This window comes from Salmo salar, chromosome ssa10, assembly GCF_905237065.1.
Source record: "Salmo salar chromosome ssa10, Ssal_v3.1, whole genome shotgun sequence".
NCBI lineage: Eukaryota > Metazoa > Chordata > Actinopteri > Salmoniformes > Salmonidae > Salmo > Salmo salar.
In genome coordinates this window covers 19,826,606-19,854,484 of record NC_059451.1, presented here as the reverse complement: position 1 = coordinate 19,854,484, position 27,879 = coordinate 19,826,606, and the positions used below count along the sequence as shown (strand labels likewise).

The 27,879-nt window shown below is 41.4% G+C and overlaps 1 protein-coding gene across 4 annotated transcripts in view; it reads left to right on the top strand.

The window, feature by feature from the left end:
• The window catches only part of LOC106613723 (protein strawberry notch homolog 2), a 118,211-nt gene that overhangs the window by 29,912 nt on the left and 60,420 nt on the right, over window positions 1-27,879 (top strand). For 3 of the 4 annotated variants that reach the window (XM_014216274.2, XM_014216273.2, XM_045687465.1), the window contains exons 2-3: window positions 9,061-9,265; window positions 11,853-11,941. In XM_014216274.2, the coding sequence (XP_014071749.2) occupies window positions 9,155-9,265; window positions 11,853-11,941 (200 nt within the window). In that variant the 5' untranslated portion in view covers window positions 9,061-9,154. Of the gene's footprint in view, window positions 1-9,060; window positions 9,266-11,852; window positions 11,942-27,548; window positions 27,876-27,879 lie in introns of those variants that run through there. The other variant, XM_045687466.1, reaches the window with a different exon arrangement.

Below are 27,879 nucleotides of genomic sequence, written 5' to 3'. Positions count from 1 at the left end.
ACCATAGTCCCTGTACCCAAGAACACTAAGGCAACGTGCCTAAATGACTACCGACCCGTAGTACTCACGTCCGTAGCCATGAAGTGCTTTGAAAGGCTGGTCATGGCTCACAACAACACCATTATCCTAGAAACCCTAGACCCACTCCAATTTGCATACCGCCCTAACAGATCCACAGATGATGCAATCTCTATTGCACTCCACACAGCCCTTTCCCACCTGGACAAAAGGAACACCACTCTTTCTATTCTGGTTAGAGACAGTTTGCGCTGTTCTGTGACGGGAGTAGTACACAGCGTTGTACGAGATCTTCAGTTTCTTGGCAATTTCTCACATGGAATAGCCTTAATTTCTCAGAACAAGAAAGACTGACGAGTTTCTGGCCATTTTGATCCTGTAATCGAACCCACAAACGCTGATGCTCCAGATACTCAACTAGTGTAAAGAAGGCCAGTTTTATTGCTTCTTTAATTAGTACAACAGTTTTCAGCTGTGATAACATAATTGCAAAAGGGTTCTCTAATGATCAACTAGCCTTTTTAAAATGATACATTTGGATTAGCTAACACAGCGTGCCATTGGAGCACAGGAGTGATGGTTGCTGATAATGGGCTTCTGTACGCCTATGCAGATTAGAGGTCGACCGATTATGGGGTTTTTTCAACGCCGATACCGATTATTGGAGGACCAAAAAAAGCCGATACCATAATCCAAAGCCAATTTATTTTATTTTAAATATTTTTTAAGATTATACTTTTTTTTTGTAATAATGACTATTACAACAATACTGAATGAACACTTATTTTAACTTATAATATAATACATCAATAAAATCAATTTAGCCTCAAATAAATAATGAAACATGTTCAATTTGGTTTAAATAATACAAAAACAAAGTGTTGGAGAAGAAAGTAAAAGTGCATTATGTGCCATGTAAGAAAGCTAACGTTTAAGTTCCTTGCTCAGAACATGAGAACATATGAAAGCTGGTGGTTCCTTTTAACATGAGTCTTAAATATTCCCAGGTAAGAAGTTTTAGGTTGTAGTTAGTTATTATAGGAATTAATTATAGGACTATTTCTCTCTATACGATTTGTATTTCCTATACCTTTGACTATTGGATGTTCTTATAGGCACTTTAGTATTGCCAGTGTAACAGTATAGCTTCCGTCCCTCTCCTCGCTCCTACCTGGGCTTGAACCAGGAACACATCAACAACAGCCACCTTCAAAGCACCGTTACCCATGCAGAGCAAGGGGAAAAACTACTCCAAGTCTCAGAGCTAGTGACGTTTGAAACGCTATTAGTGCGCACCCGGCTAACTAGCTAGCCATTTCACATCGGTTACACCAGCCTAATCTTGGGAGTTGATAGGCTTGAAGTCATAAACAGCGCAAAGCTTGAAGCACAGCGAAGAGCTGCTGGCAAAACGCACGAAAGTGCTGTTTTGAATGAATGCTTACGAGCCTGCTGGTGCCTACCATCGCTCAGTCAGACTGCTCTATCAAATCATAGACTTAATTATAACATAATAACACACAGAAATACGAGCCTTAGGTCATTAATATGGGGGAATCCGGAAACTATCACGTTTATTCTTTCAGTGAAATACGGAACCGTTCCGTATTTTATCTAACGGGTGGCATCCATAAGTCTAAATATTCATGTTACATTGCACAACCTTCAATGTTATGTCATAATTACGTAAAATTCTGGCAAAATAGTTTGCAACAAGCCAGGCGGCCCAAACTGCTGCATATACCCTGACTCTGCGTGCAATGAACGGAAGACAAGTGACACAATTTCACCTGGTTAATATTGCCTGTTAACCTGGATTTCTTTTAGCTAAATATGCAGGTTTAAAAATATATACTTCTGTGTATTGACTTTAAGAAAGGCATTGATGTCTATGGTTAGGTACAGTCGTCAGATTGTGCTTTTTTCGCAAATGCGCTTTTGTTAACTTCTTGGGGCTATGTGGGACGCTAGCGTGCCACCCGTGGTGCACCCTATCAACAGCAGGTGCATTTCAAGAGCGGCAAATTTGAAACCAAATAAATGTCAAAATTCAAATTTTTCAAACATACAACTATCTTACACCCTTTGAAAGATAAACATCTCCTTAATCTAACCACGTTGTCCGATTTCAAAAAGGTTTTACGGCGAAAGCATAAAGTTAGATTATGTTAGGAGAGTACATTGACAATAGCTGTGTGTAATGTTTTGTCAATTCAAAGACAGGGTCACCAAAACCATAAAACCAGCTAAAATGATGCACTAACCTTTTACAATCTCCATCAGATGACACTCCTAGGACATTATGTTAGACAATGCATGCATTTTTAGTTCTATCAAGCTCATATTTATATCCAAAAACAGCGTTTTACTATGGCATTGATGTTGAGGAAATCGTTTCCCTCCAATAACCAGCAGTCAAGTCAGCACCACAAATTAAATAATTAAAATTAGAAAACATTGGTAAAATATTATATTGTCATTTAAAGAATTATAGATTTACATCTCTTGAACGCAATCAACTTGCCAGATTTAAAAATAACCTTACTGGGAAAATTCACTTTGCAATAATCTGAGCACTGCGCCCAGAAAAATATGCTTTGCTATACAGACAAACGGCCATGTTGGAGAGATCTAAAATCGAAAATACTATGTAAATAATCCATTACCTTTGATTCTCTTCATCAGATGTCACTTCCCGGAATCCCAGGTCCATAACGAATGTAGTTTTGTTCAAAAAAGCTCATCATTTATATCCAAAAAGATCCGTGTTGTTAGCACATGATCTAAGCCAGCCGGACTTCTCGTCATGAACGAGGGGAAAAAATATATTTACGTTCGTTCAAACATGTCAAACGTTGTATAGCATAAATCATTAGTGCCTTTTTTAACCAGAACATGAATAATATTCAAGGTGGACGAATGCATTCTCTTTTATAACGTATTGGAACGAGGGTACCCAACATGAACTCGCGCGCCAGAGTCTAATCGGCCATCACCGTTCCATGGCTCTTGTTCGGTCAGATCTCACAGTAAAAGACTCAAAACACTTTGTAAAGGCTGGTGACATCTAGTGGAAGCAATAGGAAGTGCCAAAACATTAATCAACCCCTGTGTGTTTCAATGGCATAGGCTTAAAGGTAATTCAACACATCAGGTATCCACTTCCTGTCAGAAAATGTCTCAGTGTTTTGCCTGCCAAATGAGTTCTGTTATACTCACAGACACCATTCAAACAGTTTTAGAAACTTTAGGGTGTTTTCTATCCAAAGCCAATAATTATATGCATATTCTCGTTACTGGGCAGGAGTAGTAACCAGATTAAATCGGGTACGTTTTTTATACAGCCGTGTCAATACTGCCCCTAGCCCTAACAAGTTAACCTCTCTTGGGTAGGGGGCAGTATTTTCACGGCCGGACGAAAAACGTACCCAAATTAAACGGCCTACTACACGGGCCCAGAAACTAGAACATGCATATTATTAGTAGATTTGGATAGAAAACACTGAAGTTTCTAAAACTGTTTGAATGATGTCTGTGAGTGTAACAGAACTCATATGGCAAGCAAAAAGCTGAGAAAAAATCCAACCAGGATGGGGAGGTTCTGAGGCTGTAGTTTTTTCAAGTGATTGCCTATCTAACACACAGTGACTTAGGGTTCATTTTGCACTTCCTGAGGCTTCCACTAGATGTCAACAGTCTTTAGAAAGTTGTTTGAGGCGTCTATGGTGAACAGAGGGCCAACAAAGGAAGTTGGAAGTTGTTGACTCAGGAAAGCGCATGAGTTCATTAGCGCGCATTCGCGTGAGGGGTAGCTGTGTTCCAAAACGTTTTTCAAGACATTGGAATCGTCCGGTTGGAATATTATTGAAGTTTTATGTTAAAAAGGCCCTAAAGATTGATGCTATACAATGTTTGACATGTTTGAACGAACGTAAATATAAAAATATAACTTCTTTTGACTTTTCGTCGTGACATTTTGGCTGTGCTTCCTACACTTGGAGTAGCTTACTGAACGCGCAAACAACAAGGAGCTATTTGGACATAAATTATGGACTTTATTGATCAAAACAACATTTATTGTGGACCTGGGATGCCTTGAAGTGCCTTCTGATGAAGATCATCAAAGGTAAGTGAATACTTCTAATGCTATTTATGATTTTAGATGACTCCAAAATGGCGGGTATCTGTATTGCTTGATGTCTTTTTCTGAGCGCATTACTCAGATTATTGCAGTGTTCTTTCCCCGTGAAGCTTTTTTGAAATCTGTCACAGCGGTTGCATAAAGGAGATGTTCATCTATAATTCTTTGAATAACAGTTTAATATTTTATCAACGTTTATGATGAGTATTTTTGTAAATTGTAGTGCTGATTCACCGGCAGTATTGGAGGCAAAATATTTTCTAAACATCACGAGCCAATGTAAAAGGCTGTTTTTGGATATATATATCAACTTGATTGAACAAAAAATGCATATATTGTGTAACATGATGTCCTAGGAGTGTCATCTGATGAAGATCGTCAAAGGTTAGTGCTTAATTTTAGCTGGTTTTCTGGTTTTTGTGACGCCTGTCCTTGCTAGGAAAATGGCTGTGTGTTTTTTCTTGTGTTGGAACTGTCCTAACATAATCTAACTTTATGCTTTCGCCGTAAAGCCTTTTTGAAATCGGACAATGTGGTTACATTAAGGAGACATATCTTTAAAACCTCATACATCTAGGCGTTCCGCTGGCGGAACCCCTAGCCAACAGCCAATGGGATCGCATGGCGCGAAATACAAAAACAACTAAAATACCACAATTCAATTTTCTCAAACATACGACTATTTTACACCATCTGAAAGATGAACCTCTCCTGAATCCAACCACGTTGTCTGATTTCAAAAAGGCTTTACAGCGAAAGCAAAACATTAGATTGTTAGGAGAGTACATAGACCAAAATAACCACACAGCCATTTTCCAAGCAAGCATATATGTCAATAAAACCCAAAACACAGCTAAATGAAGCACTAACCTTTTGATGATCTTCATCAGATGACACTCCTAGGAGTGTCATCTGCTCTACCATCTGGCTCAGTTGGTAGAGCATGGTGTTTGCAACGCCAGGGTTGTGGGTTCGATTCCTACGGGGGACCAGTACGGGGGGAAAAATGTATGAAATGTATGCATTCACTACTGTAAGTCGCTCTGGATAAGAGCGTCTGCTAAATGACTAAAATGTAATATGTAAATGTATTACGTTATACAATACATCTATGTTTTGTTCAATCAAGTTCATATTTATATCCCAATATAGCTTTTTACATTGGCGCGTTATGTTCAGAAAATGTATTCCCACCAAAAACTCCCTGTGAATTTCCCAAAATACTCATCATTATCGTTGACAAAATACATCATTATTTTAAGAATTATAGATACAGAACTCCTTTATGCAATCACTGTGTCAGATTTTAAAATAGCTTTTCGGCGAAAGCACATTTTTCAATATTCTGAGTACATAGTTCGCCATTACGGCGAGCTATTCAGACACCCGCCAAGTTCGGGGCAACCTAAACTCAGAATTAGTATTAGAAATATTGTATTACCTTTGCTGATCTTCGTCAGAATGCACTCCCAGGACTGCTACTTCCACAAGAAATGTGGTTTCAGGTCACTATCCAAAGGGTAACTTGCGAGCGCAATTCGAGACACACAAAGTCAAAATGTACCATTACTGTACTTAGAAGCATGTCAAACGCTGTTTAAAATCAATTTTTATGGTATTTTTAACGTGAAATTGCGATAATATTCCAACCGGACAATAGTGTATTCATTCAAGGAGGAAAAGAAAAAACAGCGTGCTCGCGTGAATGCGCATATCCAATCTTTGTCCTCAGGCAGACCACTCAGTAACTGAGCTCCTATACTCTGCCCAGAGACAGGAGAAGGCTCAATCCACTTTCTGAAGGCTTTAGACAGCCAATGGGAGCCTTAGAAAGTGCAACGTAACAGCACAGATACTGTAGTTTCGAAAGGGACTAGAAAGAACTACATTTCTCAGATCCTACACTTCCTGGTTGACTTTTTTGCAGGTTTTTGCCTGCCATATGAGTTCTGTTATACTCATAGACATCATTCAAACAGTTTTTTAGAAACTTCAGTGTTTTCTATCCAAGTCTACTAATAATATGCATATCCTAGCTTCTGGGCCTGAGTAGCAGGCAGTTTACTCTGGGCACCTTATTTACCCAAGCTACTCAATACTGCCCCCAGATCCCAAAAATTTAAGGGAGTTGCACTACCCTGGATGACTTCCATGTCCTGCAGCAGGCAGGCCCTGAGTGACTTGTCAGAATGAGAGGCAGCCTGGTCTTAACCCCTGGCTGGCTGGCGCTCACAGCAACATGGGGAAACTGGGATGTTAACAGGTTGTTCATATTCACTATTTGAAATATGATGTAATGTAGGGCTAACTTCTGATTCCTTTAGATAGCTTCGGCCCTCTTAAAGGTCTTGTGAGGTCTTTCATCGAGGCTTGATTTTTAAGATGATGGGACATTAAATAATCCGCACCTCACCCCCTCGGTTTATAACATGTCAGGCCACCCAAGAGGGAGGCTGAGAGAGGGGGGCGCTGGCCCAACCAGTCACCAGCCTCTGAAGCAATTAAGAGATTACTCCCTCCTGTGACTCTGTTTTGAAATATACCCCCCCCTTTCTCTACCAAAAACCAACTCGACACTAGGCTTTAAACTACTTAATGCAAAGGTCAGGATTTTAGCATTACTGTGTAACTGTTAATAGGGCTGGCACAATTACCGTATAACCGACAGTTATGGATGAAGACCGTCATTTTTTTGTATGGAAGAAACTGAAGATTGGACAGCCGGTCATTCTTGTGGTTGAGTCCGATTCTGCTGTAACATAAACCTTGTTTGCACCTTGTGCATAAATATGGGCTTGATCTAATCAATATGATCCCATCACTATCTGATCAAGGTTTGTTTGTCTCCACACGATTTCCTGGTCCAGCATTTATTTTAAAGGTCCAATTTACCCAGTTTTATCTCTATTTCAAAGCAATTCTGGGTAACATTAAGTACCTTACTGTGATTTGTTTTCAAATAAAATGGCCAAAAATACATTTTACAAGCAAGAATTTTCTCTAGGACTGTCTGCGAGGGGTTTGAGTGTGGAGGGGAGAACTTACATTTTGCTATTATTGGCAGTGGTTTGGAACTTTCTTATTGGCCTATTAACTAATTCACTGCATGGTGGTGTCACTATGGAAGGCCTAAACTTCCTTTCACCAAAACAGGCTGAAATTTCAGGCGGTGTTTTCAAACAGCCAATCAGAATTTGTTTTTCCCCACAAAAAGGATTTTATTACAAAAATACTCCTCAGTTTCATCAGCTGTCTGGGGTGGCTGATCTCAGACGATTGCGCAAGTGAAGAAGCCGGATGTGGAGGTCCTAGGCTGGCGTGGTTGTGAGGTTGGACATACTGCCAAATTCTCTAAAAACGACTGGAGGCGGCTTATGGCAAAGAAATGAAGATTCAATTATCTGGCAACAGCTCTGGTGGACATTCAGTCAGCATGCCAATTGCACGCACCCTCAACTGGAGACATCTGTGACATTGTGTTGTGTGACACAACTGCACATTTTAGTGGCCTTTTATTGTCCCCAGAACAACGTGTACCTGTGTTTTGATCATGCTGTTGAAGCCTATGGGTGTCCTAGAGCAAAACATGTTCGTGAGAGTCTGACCTTTGCACAGAGGAATCATATTAGTGTGTAGCCCAATTTGGTTCCGACGCTACAGACAGAAGTTGGCAGATCGGCTGCACCGACTTTAGACGAGTCTCCTGACACTTGTGGAGGTTGTAGATCAAAACGGAGGACACATCGCGTTTCGCGTGAGTCATTTTTCCATAGAGGTGCGCTACAGATTGTGAGAAGACCGATTTTCGGGATGTCTCATGATCTGACAAACACCGCTCTAGCTCTGTCACCACAGATGCGGAAGAGGGACATGGGTAAATTGCAGTTGGTCCACGGAGCCCAGATGTCAGTAACATGCATGTTAATCTCTCCTGGCTCGAAGTTGAGGAGAGATTGACTGCATCACTATTGGTCTTTGTGAGGTGTTGGTGCTGAACTGTCTGTTCAAGCAGTTGGCACACAGTTCGGACACTCATCGGTACAACATAAAACGTGCAATCGGAGGTCTCTTCACAGTCCCCAGGTCCAGAGCAGAGGCTGGGAAACACACAGTATTAAATAGAGCCATGACTACATAGAATACTCTGCCACCCCAGGTAACTCAAACTAACTATAAAAACAGATTAAAAAAAACAGATAATAACAGTATGGCACAACTGGGACTGTGAAGAGACAGCCATTTTCTATATATTTTTTTGTAATTTGCACTGTATTGTGCCATGTAAGTGGGTGGCCATTCACGAGCCTTGGAACGGCTCATATTGCAGGAGCCATCACCTGTTTTCTGAGGCAGGATATTATGTAGTGTTATTTGTTTTGTTACCAGTTTGGACCCCAGGAAGAGTAGTCACTGCCTTGGCAGCAGCTAATTCTAGAATGCCAATTAAATACTACTATCTAAACTTGCAGTAATCATGGTCGAATTACCGACCGGTGGGTCCCCATGGATTTTGGTAGTCTGTCAGATATCGTATTAAAATCTACTCAAATCTCTCTCCGCCCCATTGCAAAATGTGTAGAATTGCAGGAAAATAAAAACTAAACTTGCAATTTCACTTAAAGGCTAGAGCCAGTTGCTTACTGCATGTATGGATGTGGGTACGCAGACCCTCGAGCCACTGTGGCCCCCGTGATGAGTTCAGATCTTTTGTGGCCTCCACCCTTTCAAAGTTGCAAAAACCTGGTTTATGCTGTTGATTCAAAACTGCGATAGAGGTTTTAGGCAATTATACAGTATTTGACCACACTACTGTGAGAAAAACACATTGACATGCTCCTGTGTAAAAACTGTCATTAGAATATGAATAATTTGACTTGAACCCCATGTCTCGCTCTCTGCAGGTGATGGAGTGTGCTGGGCATTAGTAGGGGCACTGTAGGACACAGCCAGCATACATACGTGAAGGTCAGAGGTCATGTGTCAGCCTGCAGCCTGATGCCCACACTCCCGTCACCCTCACTGGCCATGGACGGGGAGAACTACATGCACCCAGAGGGCCCGCAGCTGGACAGCAGCATGTTCGAAGTGGCCTCTTCCAATATGGAGGTACGTCGTATGCACGGACCCACACACTACACGTTTACACATCCAGCTATTTGGTAAACTCAAAAGTTCCAGGAAAATGTGGCAACATAATATGCTAATAATAAATGGCTGCACAATGTGCCGATATTATTCCAGCAAATGTGGCTCCATAATATAGGCTATATTATAGTATGCAAATAAGAATGTTATTGTAATCAGAGGGCCCTAAATACATAGTGCATTTCGGAAAGTATTCAGACCTCATCCCTTTTTCCACATTTTGTTACTTTACAGCTTTATTCAAAAAAAAATTTTTTAAATTAAAAATCCATATCTACACACAATACCCCATAATGACAAAGTGAAAACAGATTTTCTGAAATTTTTGCCAATTTATATTAAAGAAACTGAAACACATTTATGTAAGTATTCTATTAGACTCGGAATTGAGCTCAAGTGCATCCTGTTTCCATTGATCATCCTTGATGTTTCTACAACTTGATTGGAGTCCACCTGTGGTAAATTCAATTGATTGGATATCATTTACATTACGTTTACGTCATTTAGCAGACGCTCTTATCCAGCGAGACTTACAAATTGGTGCATTCACCTTATGATATCCAGTGGAACAACCACTTTACAATAGTACCTTTATAGGATATGATTTGGAAAGGCACACATCTGTCTATATAAGGTTCCACAGTTGTCAGAGCAAAAACCAAGCCGTGGAATTGTCTGTAGAGCTCCGAGACGGGGCTGTGTCGAGTCACCGATCTGTGGAATGGTACAACAAAACAAAATCTGCAGCATTGAAGGTCCCCAAGACAAGTGGCCTCCATCATTCTTAAATTGAAGAAGTTTTGAACCACCAAGACTCTTCCTAGAGCTTGCCACCCGGCCAAACTGAGCAATCGGGTGAGAAGGGCTTTGGTCAGTGAGGTGACCAAGAACCCGATGGTCACTCTGACAGAGCTCCAGAGTTCCTCTGTGGAAATGGGACAACCTTCCAGAAGGACAACCATCTGTGCAGAACTCCACCAATCAGGCCTTTTATGGTAGAGTGGCCAGAGGGTAGCCACTCCTCAGTAAAAGGCACATGACAGCCTGCTTGGAGTTTGCCAAAAGGCACCTAAACAAGATTCTCTGGTCTGATGAAACCAAGATTGAACTATTTTGCCTGAATGCCGAGCTTCACGTCTGGAGGAAACCTGTTACCATCCCTACAGTGAAGCGTGGTGGCAGCATCATGCTGTGGGGATGTTTTTCAGCGGCAGGGACTGGGAGACTACTCCGTTCATCTTTCCCTCGATCCTGACTAAAGTACAGAGATCCTTGGTGAAAACCTGCTCAGGACCTCAGACTGGGGCAAAGGTTCACCTTCCAACAGGACAATGACCCTAAGCACATAGCCAATAAATGCAGGAGTGGCTTCGGGACAAGTCTCAATGTCCTTGAGTGGCCCAGCCAGAGCCCGGACTTTCTAAAAACCTGTTTTTGCTTGGTCATTATGGGGTATTGTGTGTAGATTTAATCTATTTTAGAATAAGGCTGAAATGTAACAAAATGTGGAAATAGTGTAGCGGTCTGAATACTTTCAAAATGCACTGTAAATACTCTTGGCTAAGAGTTGGAGAGACTTGACTGCATCACTTATTTTTATAAGTAACATTAATGTGTTGAATTCCAAATTGTTTGCATAGTCAACTTACACACAGCTCTGACACACACCAGATATGCCACCAGGGGACTTTTCACAGTCCCCAAATCCAGAACATATTCCAGAAAGGGTACAGCATTATATAGAGACATTATTACATGGAACTTCCATCTGATATTGCTCAAATTAACAACAAACCTGGTTCCAAGAAACGGATAAAGCAGCACCTCACGGCACAACGCCTCTCCCCTATTTGGCCTAGATATTGATATGTAGGCTATTTGTGCCGTTTTTACAATTATGTTCTGTCCTTGTGCTTTTCTTGTCAATTAATGTAATGTTTCATGTTTTGTGGGGACCCCAGGACGAGTAGCTGCTGCTTTCACAGCAGCTAATGGGGATACTAATAAAATACAAAATATTGTCATGGTGGTTTAGGACACGTTAATATAACCACAACCTGGAACACAAATGGCTGTCATGTGTTAGACCGTTTGCCATTTTGATTGGTACAGTGACGTCTTTGTGGTGACAGTTATCTCGATTGTTTCAGGGCCTGATACAGGTTCAGGTATTAACTAGTGCAAGGCATCATCTGTCTCTCTTCAGGAGACGCTGGCACGATCTAGTTTCTCAGACCCAGAGGAACAAAGACATGGTAAATGGTTTGCCCAATAGCACTCTGGTTGTTTTCTCGATGGCACTCTGTGAAATGCACTGGGGAAAATAAAAGCACTACATTCACCAATGTAATTTGAGGGAAAATGGTACACCTTGTCACAGAGGTTTAAACTGAATGAATGCAGAGAACTTTTATGATTCCTGACCAAGTAATTTGACAATATAAATGCAAAGTGTTTATGACCCTATGATATCGTGTCGCATATAGGGTTGTGTTTGAGTCTTCTTAGGCATAATTAACCAATGAACCTTTTATCTTCTCTGTTGCAGAGTTCTATGTATCCCTCTGCTTCCTGGGGATCATTCTCACAGCAGTCTGGAGGCTACAGCCCACACTGCCCTATGCAATCTGGAAACCAGTAAGTAACCAATCACCTCTCGTACCTTACCCTCCCCTCTGCTGTTTTACATGTGATGTGTGTAACCCTTTCTGTCACACACTGACACATGTGAGATCACATGAGTGTCTAAATGCATGTAATCTCTTAGCAAAGGTTAATAATACCTCTACTTGGCCATCACTGTGACAGTGACGTAGTCCTCCATATGTGCACTTTGTTTTTGTAGTAGTAAGGGATATCATTTACCCTGTTACACAGGGCTCATTAAACCCTAATTAACAAGGCAGCCATCAAATACATTTATTCAAAAGTGCCCTTAACAATAAAGTCCCAGTCAAAGTACCAATGCGTTTTGAGTGTAATATTTAGCAGCTTGTCCTGTTTTGCATTTGCCTGTCTTACAATCTGGGGGTGGCCTTCAGTTCCTTTTATTAAATCTCCTTAATTTCCTGTGGAGGGCTGCCTGACTGGCTGGCTGGCGTCGCCCTCGCTGCGGAGGAGGGAGGTTATCTCTACATCTGGCAGCGGGTCCTTCCCTGGCCTCACACTGCTACCTAACCCCCACCTCTCAGACAAACACACACAAGAGCTCCTAACCCCAAAACTCCATTGTGCGCACACTGGCAATTGTGTCCCCTAAAAGACCTTGGCCTGACCAGTTCTGTACACAGATATGATTCCCCTGGTTAAACAGGGTAAGGTTAATGAGTTCAGTGGTTCTACAGCATTTTCGCCATTCAATTTGCCCCCATAGCACAGGGTGAAGAGACTCAGTACTTAATCAAAAACTCTAATCCCTACCCGGTGTTGATTTAACCAATAATGTAGTTTGCTCTCCCTCCTTGCTCTTTGGGTGATTTTTCCTTGAAAGCATTCCACAAATGACAATAGTAGTTTAGTCAACATTCAGTTCACTGGTAGTGGTCTCAAGCTTCTTCCAATCTGATCTTTGTCCCATTTTTTTCCCCCACAGGTGCTTTATTGAAGTAAGCTAGTATAGGGCTGGGTGATATATTGAAATAATTGGATTAATTAGAATGCATGTTTTAGTGCAAAATTCCACATGCCTCTATCGCAAGAATCATGTTTTTATTTTTATTAGCGTTTGTCTGCTTGTTCTCATGTTTTATTTTTGGTCTCATCACCTTCGCTGCTTCTGTGCTGTTTTCACCTTCAGAATCATATTAAGCCCCTGCCACTCACAACAAAGATGAAAGATCACTTCTTCCTCTGACAACAAGCAGTTTCAATTTGTTATTTGCATTTGAGGTTTGGTCCAACAGAATCGGTCATATGGACACAAACACATTGAGACATTATTTCTCAGATAGTAATCACTGTGCTGCCATATTTATAGACCTATGTTTTAAGCAATTGAATGTAGTTTAAGACATGCGTAGCTGCTGAAATGGTGCTATGTCCAGGTCTAAAATCAGACTGGTACAAATTAAGAATTTCATTTGAAGTATAAAAAAAATTAAAAAAATATTAGCGGAAAGTTTGCCAGTGATTCGAACATTTTTGCCAGGCAAGATAGTTCAGAAATTGGGTGCTAGTTAACTAAGCCAGAAGGATTTCCACATTTGTGACAGGTGAGGACATGTGCCACCTTCCAGATCTTAGGGATAGCACCAGAAGCAATTGTTTAATAAAACATGTGGATCAAAGGTTCTACAATGATGGGGGCAGAAAGCTGCAGTAGAAAGGGATAAAGCAAATCGGCTCCTGTTTTTTACACATTCATTTTTTGCAAGGCACTTAATACCTAATTTACATAAATCTGTTCAAATGAAGAAGAAAAAAAATTGAGTGCCTGGTATCTCTGCTATCTGTTTAGAGGTGAATCAAGAACTCTAGTGGAACTTGCTGTATTTTCAGAAACCTTTGTCTGTTATGGAACCAAAGGCTGTCAAACCTAATGGCTTTTTTTTTTTTTTTTTCTAAAGATTTGACAATTTTCTGAAATTTGGCTGGATATCTACAACTCTCAGATACACATTTCAAGAAGTATATAGACTTTGCTTTTCTAACCAGGTTAAGACATATATTTCTCAAATGTCTGAAGGACTGCCAGTCAGAGGTAGAATCACTTAATCTAGCCTTAGCCCAAACTAAGTTTCCTTCACGAAATCGTTCAGACCATTCATATGTGAACCATTGGTTAGATCTGTCCTTAAGCCTTCATCTCTTTATATGGGGCATTCTTATCTGCAACAGTGTTAAACAGAGAGGTTAAACATTTTAAAGGCCTGATCTGAATCATCGCTTGAGGACACAGCCTCCCAGTCATTCAGGAAAGGTTGCTCAAAGGAAAGTTCTAAGATCTATCATAGTAATAATGCGTGAACACAATTTAGGTAGCTTAGGATCTCTAATATAGGCAATGAGATAATGGTCACTGAGCTCATTATCAAAGATTCCATATGCTTTATACTTATTAGGGGCGTTTGTCAGGATATCCAAAAGAGTAGGGTTTTAAAGGTGTTTTAACTTGGGGCGGGTTGGTTGAGTTAAATTTGGATCAGACAAAGATAGTACAAATATCTGATACTGGCATCAACCAATACAACTTAAGATCACCCAATATTAATAATTCAGATTTTGCATATTTAGACAGCAAGTCAGACAATTTGTTAAGAGCAATTGGGAGGGCTGAGGGACGGTGATAAACTCCCACTAACGTTAATTGTGCATTGGGGACAGAGGTGGTAATACACACAGCAACATTCAAGTTGTTCTTTATGAATATGGCGACACGCCCACCTCTGTCAGACCTATAAACATTATATCCATTCAGAGACACATCAGTCAAGCACACTTTCTTAACCAAGTCTCAGTAATTATCGAAATGTCCTTGTTAGTTTGAAAAGCCAGAATTACAGTAAGATCAATTTTAAAAAATCGAACTTCTGACATTTACATGAATAAGTCCAAGGTCACAGCTGTGGGATTTCAGATCAGAGGGAGTCTCTAACACAAACGTGCTATGATCAGTAGGTAACCCTCTATATGAAATAGCAGTGTGGTTGGCTTGAAATGGTATACATACAAAATTGTTAAGAACTGTGCCATTTGGTCTATGCCTCGAATGAGGGTGTTCATTAGTACAAGACTCAATGAGGGTTACCTGTTTCGGGGCAAGGACTGATATCCCATCACTTTTTTAACTACCGTTTCAATGTTAGCACTCAGTTTTAGCTGCCAGCTGAAGGTGGGCTGGATGAGTGGACATGAGTAAAGGGACTATTGTCACCCCATTGTTTAATGCTGGATATCACTTGCCTGGCGTCGGGGTCTCCAGAACCAGAGCGGACTCCTGGGGGCGGACAGTCAACTTCTAGCGGTACAAAGTTGTTTGCCAGGCAGAGTGGATCCTCCAAGGCAGGAAAGGACCGCCCGGTTGCAGCTCCTTTGGGCCCTTTCACCTAACCGCCTCTGCCCAGTCTCGAGTTGAACAAGCAACCTGCTTCAAGAAGTGAGAGAGAGCGACTTCGCACAACTCTCCACCACCCTCAGCTCCTAAATATCTTTAGCCTGGGCTTTAGCTACATTGGTGAACTCATCAAGGCTCTGCTTCATCTCACCGACGAACGTCCTTCTGCAGCTGACCGATATCTTAAATCAGCCAGTCAGACCAATGGCACTTTTTACAGACATAACACTGTTCCGACTTCTTCTCTGTCCCTCTGGTTAGTAAACATTTCAGTGGTAGCATTGGACAATCAATGGTTGCAATTTTATATCCATTGGATAGCCGTCGGTTGGCATAATGCTAAAAACAAAGCGGGCTAGCCACAGCTAGCAGCACTAGCTTAACGTTTAAAAACTCCAGTAAGGCGCTGTGTTCCGTGAAGAGCTTAAAAAAAGGGGCAAAAAAGCATACAAAAAGACGAGTGCATCAGTCCAGACCTGTACAGGCCATCGGTCAATACACTCAAATAAAATATATAATAGCCTATAAAGGAGAATAGAATAGCTCACATGAGTTTAACTACTCGCTCCACTATTAACTCCAAACACAACTTGCTACACATTGTCCCAGATTGCTCTGCGGCCAACGATGTGGATGGGGGCGTGCTCAGCCCACCGTTTCTTGTAGTCCACGATCAGATCCTTTGTCTTGCTGACGTTGAGGGAGAGGTGGTTGTCCGGGCACCTCACTGCCAGGTCACTGACATTCTCCCTATAGGCTGTCTCGTCGTCAGTTATCAGGACCACCACCGTCACAGTCGTGGATGAACCGGAAGTGCAGGAGGGGACTAAGCAAGTCCAGGATCGTTCAGTGCCAGGGTCCTGAACTTAGTACCATCCAAGCTCATCACTATGGTGTTGAACGCTGAGCTGTAGTCGATGAATAGCATTCTCACATAGGTGTTCCTGTTGTCCAGGTGGGAGAGTACAGCGTGGAGTGCAATAGAGATTGCGTCATCTATGAAATCAAATGTATTTACGAAGCCTTTTTTACATCAGCAGATGTCACAAAGTGGTTATACAGAAAAAACTGCCTAAAACCTCAAACAGCAAGCAATGCAGATGTAGAAGCACGGTGGCTAGGAAAAACTCCCTAGAAAGGCAGGAACCTAGGAAGGAACCTAGAAAGAAACCCGGTTCAGAGGGGTTGACGGTTCTCTTCTGGCTATGTGAGCCATGACCAGCCTTTCGCTATGGGGCGATAGACATTTAGACAGGTTACCTTGGCGTTCTTGTGCACAGGTATTATGGTGGTCTGCTTGAAACATGTAGGCTTTACAGACTGTGTCAGGGAGAGGTTGAAAATGTCAGTAAAGTTTTAGAATGATCAGGGACATGCAACTATAATTTTCCTAAACAGAAAACACATTAGTGCAACACGTTCGGCAGAAAATGGCTTCATTTTCATCAGATGACAACAGAAGTGCAACGCTATTTGACTGGCAGCCACACATGAAAAACCAAGGTCTTTTTTGCAAAAACTATGCATGGCCATCCTATTTATATTTAATATAGAATGTAGCCAGCTACATTTCCTAATGTTTTTCTTTAAAGTTAATCTTGCATTTTATCGGAGAAAAGTAGGCTGGCTACACGAAGAAAAGTAGCTACACATCAGTCGTCCGAACGCTTTCTGCTGATAGAATGCCCACCTGTGAATTCTCATCCGAGTGAAGTGCAACTGAAGCACAAAATGAGTCTGATGCCGAGAAGAAAATACTGTAAGAAGCATTTTAGATCTACGTTTATGAAAAGCATCAAGATATTTCTTATGTGTTTTTCCTGTGTGAAAAATGAAGAATTATGCGTTAACTAGCAAGTTAAACTTAGGGGTCGCTTATCTAAGTAACTGGTTGAATTAATAAGGTGACGGGGCATCATATTGTTGGCTTTATGACGTGTTTGAGAAGTCAGCCCTTTGGATGAGTTATCTGTACTGCTGCCACTGCTATCTATTGATTTCCTTCTTTTTTTCTCCTCTGTTCTTGGCCCGTCTTCTCCGATTAGAGCAGGCAGGCCCGTTGCTCTAGTTAGCATATTTAGCTAGCAACCTCCATGGAAATTCGCTATTACTTGTGCTAATTTCTTTAGCACTCTGGTAATAGACACCCAATGGGCTTTTTTGTGTTTTTTGGCACCCACTTGTGTACTAAGCCAGTAATACCGTAAATCTCAGAATGAGCGGAGGACGGTATGACGATATGAAAATTTGGATGCCGCTCAACCCTATTTTGTATTGTTACTGTGCTGTTGCTAGAAACATAACTATTTCGCTTGCACCTGCAATCGCATCTGAAAAATATGTGTACGCTTCCAATAAGATTTGATTTTGACTACGCTTGAGCGGTATACCGTATCCCGGGTTTTTTTGGGGGAAAAAATACTGTAGCTACTTTTTAAATACCTGTAGTCAAAATGTTAGGAAATTGAACATTGCATTCTTCATTTCACCTGTCACGTTATTATGAAGCTTACGGCAGTCCCCAGTCACGTGGTGTCTGTTTACAACCACACAATGAGGAGAGACCGGAGCCTTGTGAGTCACTCACTATTGTGACACGTGGCGCCAGGTGATCTAATTATTAGGGATGTACCGATATGACATTTTTGACCGATATCCAATATTTTCCTTGCCAAAAATAGTTACCGATATTTTACATTTTAGCAGTTTTTTTTAAGCATTCTAGTGCAGTTACATAGTTGAAACGCGCGCACACACACTGACCAAAAAGTTATTTTGTTGGCATTTACATTTGTCCCCATTGCCAGTAAAGCATAATCAAACATATTTCTTTCACTTACTTGCTGTGCTGTTTTGTTGTTCATTTGTTCAGTCTCAACCAGGACTTCATCATGCATGTCACGCAGTGAAGTTTCAGCTCTGTCTGTGGCCTCTCTTCCTCGGTGTGCACTGTCACTGTGTTCGTTTCCTTCTTGTCCAGCTGTGTCTAACATTTCACGTAAACCCTGGTTCCTGTCTGTATCGAAGTAGCGGTCCTTGTACCTAGCATCGAGCATGGTGGTGACACAGTATAGGCTCAGAGAATGCCACAGCATCGCTTGTTCACAGACTATAGTAGAGTACTTTTCCAAGTTAACCCGACAGTCTGTGTTTGCATTTTTATTGAGCAGGCGTTTCAATGCCATGACAGAGGGTATCACGTCTGCTGCAGACGCAGTTGATGTGCTTATTTCTCGAGTCAGTTATTCGAATGGAGCTAGGGGTGTGTTCATGTTTCTTTCAAACATGTTCTCAAATGCCATTGAAATGGCAGCAGCGGTATGAGAACCAGCACATTCTTGAGCATGCAATATGGCTTTCCTCAGTACGAAATCCTCATCGACCCACTGTGCTGTCAGACTCAATGCTCATGGGGCTGACATCACTGGTCCAAATGTCAGTCGTGAAGCTAATAGCAGTGACGCCCATAGCAAGTAGCTCAGGGATGTTCGTTTCAACAATAATGTGTAACTCCGAAGGGCAAAATCTGAAAAATAGCCTCTACTTGGTAATGTGTATCGGTGCTCGACCAGTCTGCGAAAGCCAACATCATCCACGACAGAGCATTGTTGATTGTCAAGGGCAATGAATTCCATTATTTTGGTGTTAATGGATTTCGCCTTTGCGTTGTCTCGCTGAAATGTTCTTACTCTTTCAAATGACTGCTCGACTTGACTGCTAGATCCACACAGCAGACATTGTGGGCTAGGTTAGGAATGCTGTGTAGCACAATTTTTCGCGGCGTCATCTACCTACGTTATATAGGTATGCACGTCAGCTTTGACATCGGTTTTGCACATTGACGTTAAGCTTGTTCAGGGGCAGAACGAAAGATTTGTACCTTGTCAGCTCGGGGATTTGAACTTGCAACCTTTCGATTGCTAGTCCAACGCTCTAACCACTAGGCTACCCTGCCTCCCCCCTTTTTTAAAATATTTTTTATATTTAAAAAAAAAAAAGTTTTACAGTAACTAAAATGGAGTTGCTTCCACACAGTTGATTTGAGTCCTGTGGGACAGCGGGATAGTCTTGGTTGAATTAGCCTCAGCCTCAGCTTCCCCCTCACCTTTCTGTTCAGAGCAATTCACGAATGTGAATGGGTCGGTCTCCAGCACTCTGTTTACTCGCCACAAGCACACCTTTGTATTTCTATCCCTGTGGTGACCAAACAATTGATTCCTATAAAAAAAATATATATATTTTCCCTTTAACTTCTTAGGGATAGCCCCCCTTTAAATTTTCGCCTAAAAGGACATCAAATCTAACTGCCTGTAGCTCAAGCCCTGAAGCAAGGATATACATATTCTTGGTACCACTTGAAAGGCAACACTTTGAAGTTTGTGGAAATGTGAATTGAATGTAGGAGAATATAACACAATAGATCTGGTATAAGAAAATACAAAGAAAAAACTACTTTGATGTAAAAAAGGCTTTTTTTTCTTCTTTTCTACCACCGTCTTTGAAATGCAACAGAAAGGTCCCACATCTAACCATCACTCTGGTTGTAATTCCGATTGTGTCCACAATAGAGGTCGACCGATTATGATTTTTCAACGTCGATATAGATTATTGGAGGGCCAAAAAAAGCCGATACCGATTTAATCGGCCGCTAAATAAAGATTTTTTTTGTATTTTTTTAATTTTTATTTGTAATAATGACAATTACAACAATACTGAATGAACACTTATTTTAACTTAATATAATACATCAATAAAATCAATTTAGCCTCAAATAAATAATGAAACATGTTCAATTTGGTTTAAATAATGCAAAAACAAAGTGTTGGTGAAGAAAGTAAAAGTGCAATATGTGCCATGTAAGAAAGCTAACGTTTAAGTTCCTTGCTCAGAACATGAGAACATATTAAAGCTGGTGGTTCCTTTTAACATGAGTCTTCAATATTCCCAGGTAAGATGTTTTAGGTTGTAGTTATTATAGGACTATTTCTCTCTATACGATTTGTATTTCCTATACCTTTGACTATTGGATGTTCTTATAGGCACTTTAGTATTGCCAGTATAGCTTCCGTCCCTCTCCTCGCTCCTATCTGGGCTTGAACCAGGAACACATCGACAAAAGCCACCCTCGAAGCAGCGTTACCCATGTAGACCAAGGGGAAACAACTACTCCAAGTCTCAGAGCGAGTGACGTTTGAAACGCTATTAGTGTGCACCCAGCTAACTAGCTAGCCATTTCACATCGGTTACACCAGCCTCATCTTGGGAGTTGATAGGCTTGAAGTCATAAACAGCGCAATGCATTGCGAAGGGCTGCTGGCAAAACGCACGAAAGTGCTATTTTGAATGAATGCTTACGAGCCTGCTGCTGCCTACCACCGCTCAGTCAGACTGCTCTATCAAATCATAGACTTAATTATAATAACACACAGAAACATGGTCGAGTCCGGAAACTATCATCTCGAAAACAAAACGTTATTCCTGTTACATTGCACAACCTTCAGTGTTATGTCATAATTACGTAAAATTCAGGCAAAAAAAATAAGTCAATAAATAATTGTTCGCAACAAGCCAGGCGGCCCAAACTGTTGCATATATCCTGACTCTGCGTGCAATGAACGCAAAATGACACAATTTCACCTGGTAAATATTGCCTGCTAACCTGGATTTCTTTTACTGCGTTCATCCACCTCTGGCCTGCTGGCCCCCCTACCTCTGAGGAAGCACAGTTCCCGCTCAGCCCAGTCAAAACTGTTCGCTGCTCTGGCACCCCAATGGTGGAACAAGCTCCCTCACGACGCCAGGACAGCGGAGTCAATCACCACCTTCCGGAGACACCTGAAACCCCACCTCTTTAAGGAATACCTAGGATAGGATAAAGTAATCCTTCTAACCCCCCCTTAAAAGATTTAGATGCACTATTGTAAAGTGGTTGTTCCACTGGATATCATAAGGTGAATGCACCAATTTGTAAGTCGTTCTGGATAAGAGCGTCTGCTAAATGACTTAAATGTAATGTAATGTTTTAGCTAAATATTCAGGTTTAAAAATATATACTTCTGTGTATTGATTTTAAGAAATGCATTGATGTTTATGGTTAGGTACAGTCGTGCAACGATTGTGCTTTTTTCGCAAAATGCGCTTTTGTTAAATCATCCCCCGTTGGGCGAAGTCGGCTGTCTTTGTTAGGAAGAAATAGTCTTCACAGTTCGCAAAGAGCCAGGCAGCCCAAACTGCTGCTTATACCCTGACTCTGTTTGCAAGAGAAGTGACACATTTTCCCTAGTTAAAAGAAATTCACGTTAGCAGGCAATATTAACTAAATATGCAGGTTTAAAAACATATACTTGTGTATTGATTTTAAGAAAGGCATTGATGTTTATGGTTGGAGCAACGTGTGCCTAAGCGATTATATGCAACGCAGGACAGGCTAGATAAACGAGTAAGATCATCACCATGTGTAGTTAACTAGTGATTATGATAGTTTTTTTATAAGATAAGTTTAATGCTAGCTAGCAACTTACCTTAGCTTCTTACTACATTCGCTTAACCTCGTGGAGTGCAATGTAAAGCAGGTGGTTAGAGCGTTGGACTAGTTAACCGTAAGGTTGCAAGATTGAATCCCTGAGCTGACAAGGTAAAAATCTGTCGTTCTGCCTCTGAACAAGGCAGTTAACCCACCGTTCCTAGGCCGTCATTGAAAATAAGAATGTGTTCTTAACTGACTTGCCTAGTTAAATAAAGGTCTAAAAAAAAAACTAAAAAAAAAATAATCGGCTAATTCGGCGTCCAAAAATACAGATTTCCGATTGTTATGAAAACTTGAAATCGGCCCTAATTAATCGGTCGACCTCTAGTCCACAAGATGGCAGCAGTGTATGTGCAAAGTTTCAGCAAACTACATGACATTGTGTGAAGTCACCCAGGTACATTTGGGCAAATTGTGAAGGAGACATTGACATTCACATTACATTTTTCTGCAAGAATATCGTCAAATCTGTATACTTGGACTTTGATTTAGCTTTTCCAGTATTAGTAGCAATATTGTAAGTTCAACATTTGCAAAACAACCAGTTTTCATAACTTCATAACTCTCCATATTCTTATAATTTTTGTCCAAAAGAAAAAGGCTTGCTGTCGCACAGGGTTAGCAGGTACATTTTGCGACAGATACAGGGTTTTCCGTAAAGCCTTGCTCATTGACTATCTAGCTAGCTTTGTTTGACCCCGATTGGCGCTTATTAGACAGTTAGTCGAAGTGAAGACCGCCCGCGTCATCGGCATGCCATGAAGGCGTCGCTCTGACCAAATTTGGTGTACTATAGGATATTCTACACCCCTAATGATGTAGTGAAGGTTGGTCACGTTCTAGGATCTCTGAGGAATAAATACGGGTGAAACGTTTAGGGTTAGATTTTAACAGATTCCTTTCTTTGCAAATTAAACGAGTGGAAATACAAAATTGATCGAGCATGCTTTATGGAACTTTTTTAGGAGATGAAAAAGGATTTTATCTAACAAAAAGACATTTCATGTTATCTCTGGGACCCTTTGGATTATACATTCTGAAATCTTGCTCTGATTTAAGTACACATTTCACCTTCAGAGGGGAATTTATCAAACCTATCGCGGTGAAAGTGTTTTGTTGTTAGCTCTCCTCAAACAATAGCATGGCATTTTTTCACAGTAATAGCTACTGTAAATTGGACAGTGCAGTTATATTAACAAGAATTTAAGCTTTCAGACGATATAAGACACTTATGTACCGACATTTGTTGTTTCTCTAAAATCTGCAATCGTTACACAAGGCACTGCATGATTTACAACTGTCCCGTAGACATAATCCTAAATTTGACCCCTAAACCTAACCCCTAAGCCTAAAATACTATTTCCTTGTGGTGACCAGCGAAATGTCCCCACTTGTCCTAATTTTCATTGTTTTACTATCCTTGTGAGGACTATTGGTCCCCACAAGGGTTGTAGAACCAAAAAAACACACTGACTCAGTAGTCTTGGATGGAGGAAATTCTTTGAATATTTATGGACGTTATTCAGATGCTGAATGGATAGATTTAGCAATGCAGATCTCACTGAACATGAGTGTGATCCAGCCAGGGTTGCATGAATGTGTTCAAGGGTCGCTATCCAACAAACAGCTGTACATAATATACCGTACAGGCGACCTATTTAAAAATTAATTCTGAATTTAAATGGAACTGAACCAAACCCCAGCCGACACACTTACTGGTTGTTGCGACACAGTGGGAGATTGTCACGGCCTGATAATCTGACATAGCCACACAGTGTCCAGATCCTATCTGGTAGTTTGGTGGTAAATGAAGGGCAGGTTTGTCTGGAAGCCTAAATGAAAGGTCCTGATGTGGCAACACACACACACACACACCTGTTTTATAGTGACTAGTGTTGCAAAGGGTCGGAAACTTTCCAGTGAATTTTGCTGAAATTAATCACAAAAGTTAGCTTATAACAGTGAACCTTTTTTGTGGGATACACAAGGCAATTCTAGGTATTTTGGTTAAACTATCCCCAATTCATTGGAATTGCAACCCTCTCCATGCACAGTGCATTCTTCCATCACATGTACAGCTGATTCTCAAGATCTTGCACACTAATGAGATGCTATTGAGCCCACACTACTACACTGTCTGAGCCAAGGACTACATGCTTTCTGGTAAGTTTTGATTACAATACTGGGTGGGGTGAATATATTTTATATTACATGCATACATTTTTGTTAACTAGAAAATAGTAGCCTACAGCAAAGTGTGTTTAAGTCATTTCTAACTTGTTAACAATTTCTCCTAGTTAGTTTTTGCTACCATGTGGGTTTTAGCTTGCATGAGCCTGCTGAGTGTTAATTCACCTGTTATCAGACCTGTTTCATTTTAAAACATGTATCTTACAAAGGAGTTGTTTAATCTAACTGCTTAACTATTTATCTGTACATGGAATTGTATTCGTTTTTTTACTCATTTTAGTTCAAATCTTTACAGGAAAATGCCACGGGCACTATCTGATGTGTGGAGACATTTCAATGCAGCTAATGTAGAAGGAAAAGCTGTGTACCTTTGCAAATACTGTGCCAAATCATATGTGAAGACTGCAACAAAGATGCAGAATCATCTGGCCAAGTGCATAAACTTCCCTCAGCGCTCACGCCAAGCAACCTCTGACAAAAGTCCATCTACTTCTATTCGAGGTGAAAATGATGAATTGGACACCTTATCGATAGCAACAGCTCATGGTCTTCCTGGAATCATATTTTTGTTCAATTCAATGAAGGAACGTAGTCAGACATGTTGATGAATGTCTTGCTCGAGCTGTGGATGCAACTGGTTCACCTCTGATGCTCACAGGCAATGTGTATTGGAAGAGATTTCTGAATGTTCTTCGCCCAGCATACACCCCTCCAACCAGACATGCTTTATCTTCTAATTTGCTGGATGCAGAGTTCAAGTGAAGGTCAAGCAAATCATAGAGAAAGCAGGCTGTATTGCAATCATCTCTGATGGGTGGTCGAATGTTCGTGGGCAAGGAATAATTAACTACATCTCCACCCCTCAACCAGTATTCTACAAGAGCACAGACACCGGGAACAACAGACACACCGGTCTCTACATTGCAGTTGAGCTGAAGGCAGTCATCAATGACTTTGGACCACAGAAGGTATTTGCACTGGTGACAGACAATGCTGCGAATATGAAGGCTGCGTGGTCTAAAGTGGAGGAGTCCTACCCTCACAGCACACCCATTGGCTGTGCTGCTCATGCATTGAATCTGCTCCTCAAGGACATCATGGCACTGAAAACAATGGATGTGAAGAGAGCCAAGGAAATTGTTAGGTATGTGAAGGGTCATCAAGTTATAGCCTCAATCTACCTCACCAAACAAAGAGAGAAGCATAAGAGCACCACATTGAAGCTGCCCAGCAACACCTGTTGGGGTGGTGTTGTCATGTTTGACAGTCTCCTGGAGGAGATCGAGTCTCTCCATGAAATGGCATATCACAGTCTGTCGATATGGATAGCCCAATCAAGAGGATCCTCCTGGATGATGTATTTTGGGAGAGAGTGGTAAGCAGCCTGAAACTCCTGAAACCTATAGCAGTAGCCATTCCACGGTTTGAGGGAGACAATGCCATCCTGTCTGATGTTCAGGCTGCTTGCAGATGTAAGAGAAGAAATCCATACTGCCCTGCCCATGTCACTGTTGTTCCAAGCAGAGGAAACTGCAGTTCCACCTTGGCCTGAATGACGGCAAGGTTCTTGGCAGTCTGGCGAAGTACACTTCCAAGCAAGGGCTTTGGGATGGACATGCAATATGGCAGTCGTTCCAAACATATCTCATCAGCCACCTGGTGGAAGGGACTTTGTGGATCCTTGGCTTTTTCCCCTGTTGCCTCCGTCATCCTCCAACTCCCACCATCAGCAGCCGCCTCAGCGCAACTGGTCCTTGTTTGGGAATACACACCAAAGCATGCAACAGGCTGACCAATACAAGGGTTGAAAAATTGGTGGCCATCCAGGCAAATTTGAGGCTTTTTGAGCCTGACAACGAGCCATCCTCAAGGTTGGAAAGTGACAGCGAAGATGAGGCCTCAGTCTGATGTTCAATTGGTCGACATTGAGGTCCAGGGAGAAGACATGGAAGCCTGAGAGGAAGACAACCAAAGCTTTAGTTTCTAGACTATCATTTTACAGATGTATGTTGAAAAAGATCATTGGGGATCATTCAATTTTCCCTTTTGTTGTTCAGTGAAATCATCCCATGTGAAGTCAACTAATTTAAAGTTCAATTCGTAACTAAATTGTTTTTATTTTTATTGGAAGGATTTAATCATTTGCAATTGTCTACTTATGATAAGGTTTATGTTTGTCTCCATATATGGTAAATATATCAATGCAAAAAACATCTACATTTAAATTGTATGAATATTAATTTGCATATTTTTCCATTAATTCCCATGGAATTACCACCTCTGAATATGCCCCCAAATGTGCAACCCTAATAGTGCCCTTCCTTTGTGCTTGTATTCTTTATATGTTCTTGGGAATGCGAATTTGCCTGGAGCTGATTTCCCTGCTGTTTGATGATCAAACACACGCTCCATCCGGTTCTTTTTATTCAGTAGTTGTCTGAACTAGCCAGTTATTCTAGACGGGCAATACAGGTTTGATCTCTCTCTGAATGTTATTGCATTACACTTTAGTTTATCATGTTCTACTGTCCTGACCAAAGTTATAAGCTCGGTGGTCACCTTAATTGGCTTTATCTCCCCAGACGGCAATAACAGTTATGCATCAGGTGAGAGGAGATTAGTGACAGGTTACTTTCTGTTTGGCCTGCTTGTCCTACATACACTAGATTGTGTAACACCAGCTTGAACCAGTCCAATAGATGTAATAAAATAGCCTTTTAGTTACAGAAATATAAGCGATTAGAAATGGATTTTTGATGCTGCATAACTGGGTTGCAAATATTCCGGGAAAGGCTTGCAGTCAGTGAGGCGCTGTGGCACGGGGCCGACTGGCTTTGTCTTATTGGAATGCTGCTAGTACTGACACATTCTGCCAAGGCAGCAATATCACTGTCATATCAGGAGAGGCTACAGGGTTAGGCTCAGGATTTCCACTTTTTATTTGAAGCTTTAGGATGCTGCACTGTTACCCTTGCTAGGTGGCTGACCCTTCAAAATAGATAAACACGTTAATAAACACCTGTACAGGTGTTTTTTCCCCCCACACTGATCAGGAAACCCTTAATTCTGATCCTAGGAAATCTGCAATACTTTTTAGGGATTTACCACACTGACTATTGTGTGCAGATCAAATCCCTGAATCTCCTTGTTAAAACACCCTCACACCAAGCTTTGCTCTAGCTATACAAAACTGCCTGGCTTTAGACCACCAGCAGCTCTCCCCGTGGCTTATCTCTCCGTTCCTATGTGAGCCCGTTCTTTAAATAACAACCTCAATTATCCTCCAGCTGATCTGTGTCCTGTGTTGGACAGTTTCATCCCTCAATCCCCCATGTAGAGATCAGCTCTCACAGGATTTGAGGCTGGGAGCTGTGCGGTCGTTACTTTTACTTTCTTTCTATGCTACGCTCATTTGGGCACCGTCTTGCCCTGCCTGCTGTGACTCAGTGAGAAAGTGAAAATATCACAGGCAGCAGAGGTTCCTGAGAAAGCCGTCTGGGTGTTTTTCCACTGAACTAGGTTGTGATTCCCGGAAGAGCTAGTGAAAGAGCGGAGTGCCTCCGTTCTCTGAAGCGCAGAGGGGAGTCACATGAAGCCCTGAGCTCAGAGAGCCGTGACTTGACACAGCTGTGTGCCACTCCAGTGTCTTTGTGTTGGTGTGTGTGTTGCAAGTTGACGCAGTACAGCTCCAGTGTGTTTGTGTTGATGCCTGTGGGTTTCTGTGCGAGTCTGACTCTGGAAGAAGGCAGTATGGTCAGTGTACAGTCAGCGTGGCCTCCGTGGATCATGGAACCCGATGATGGGTAG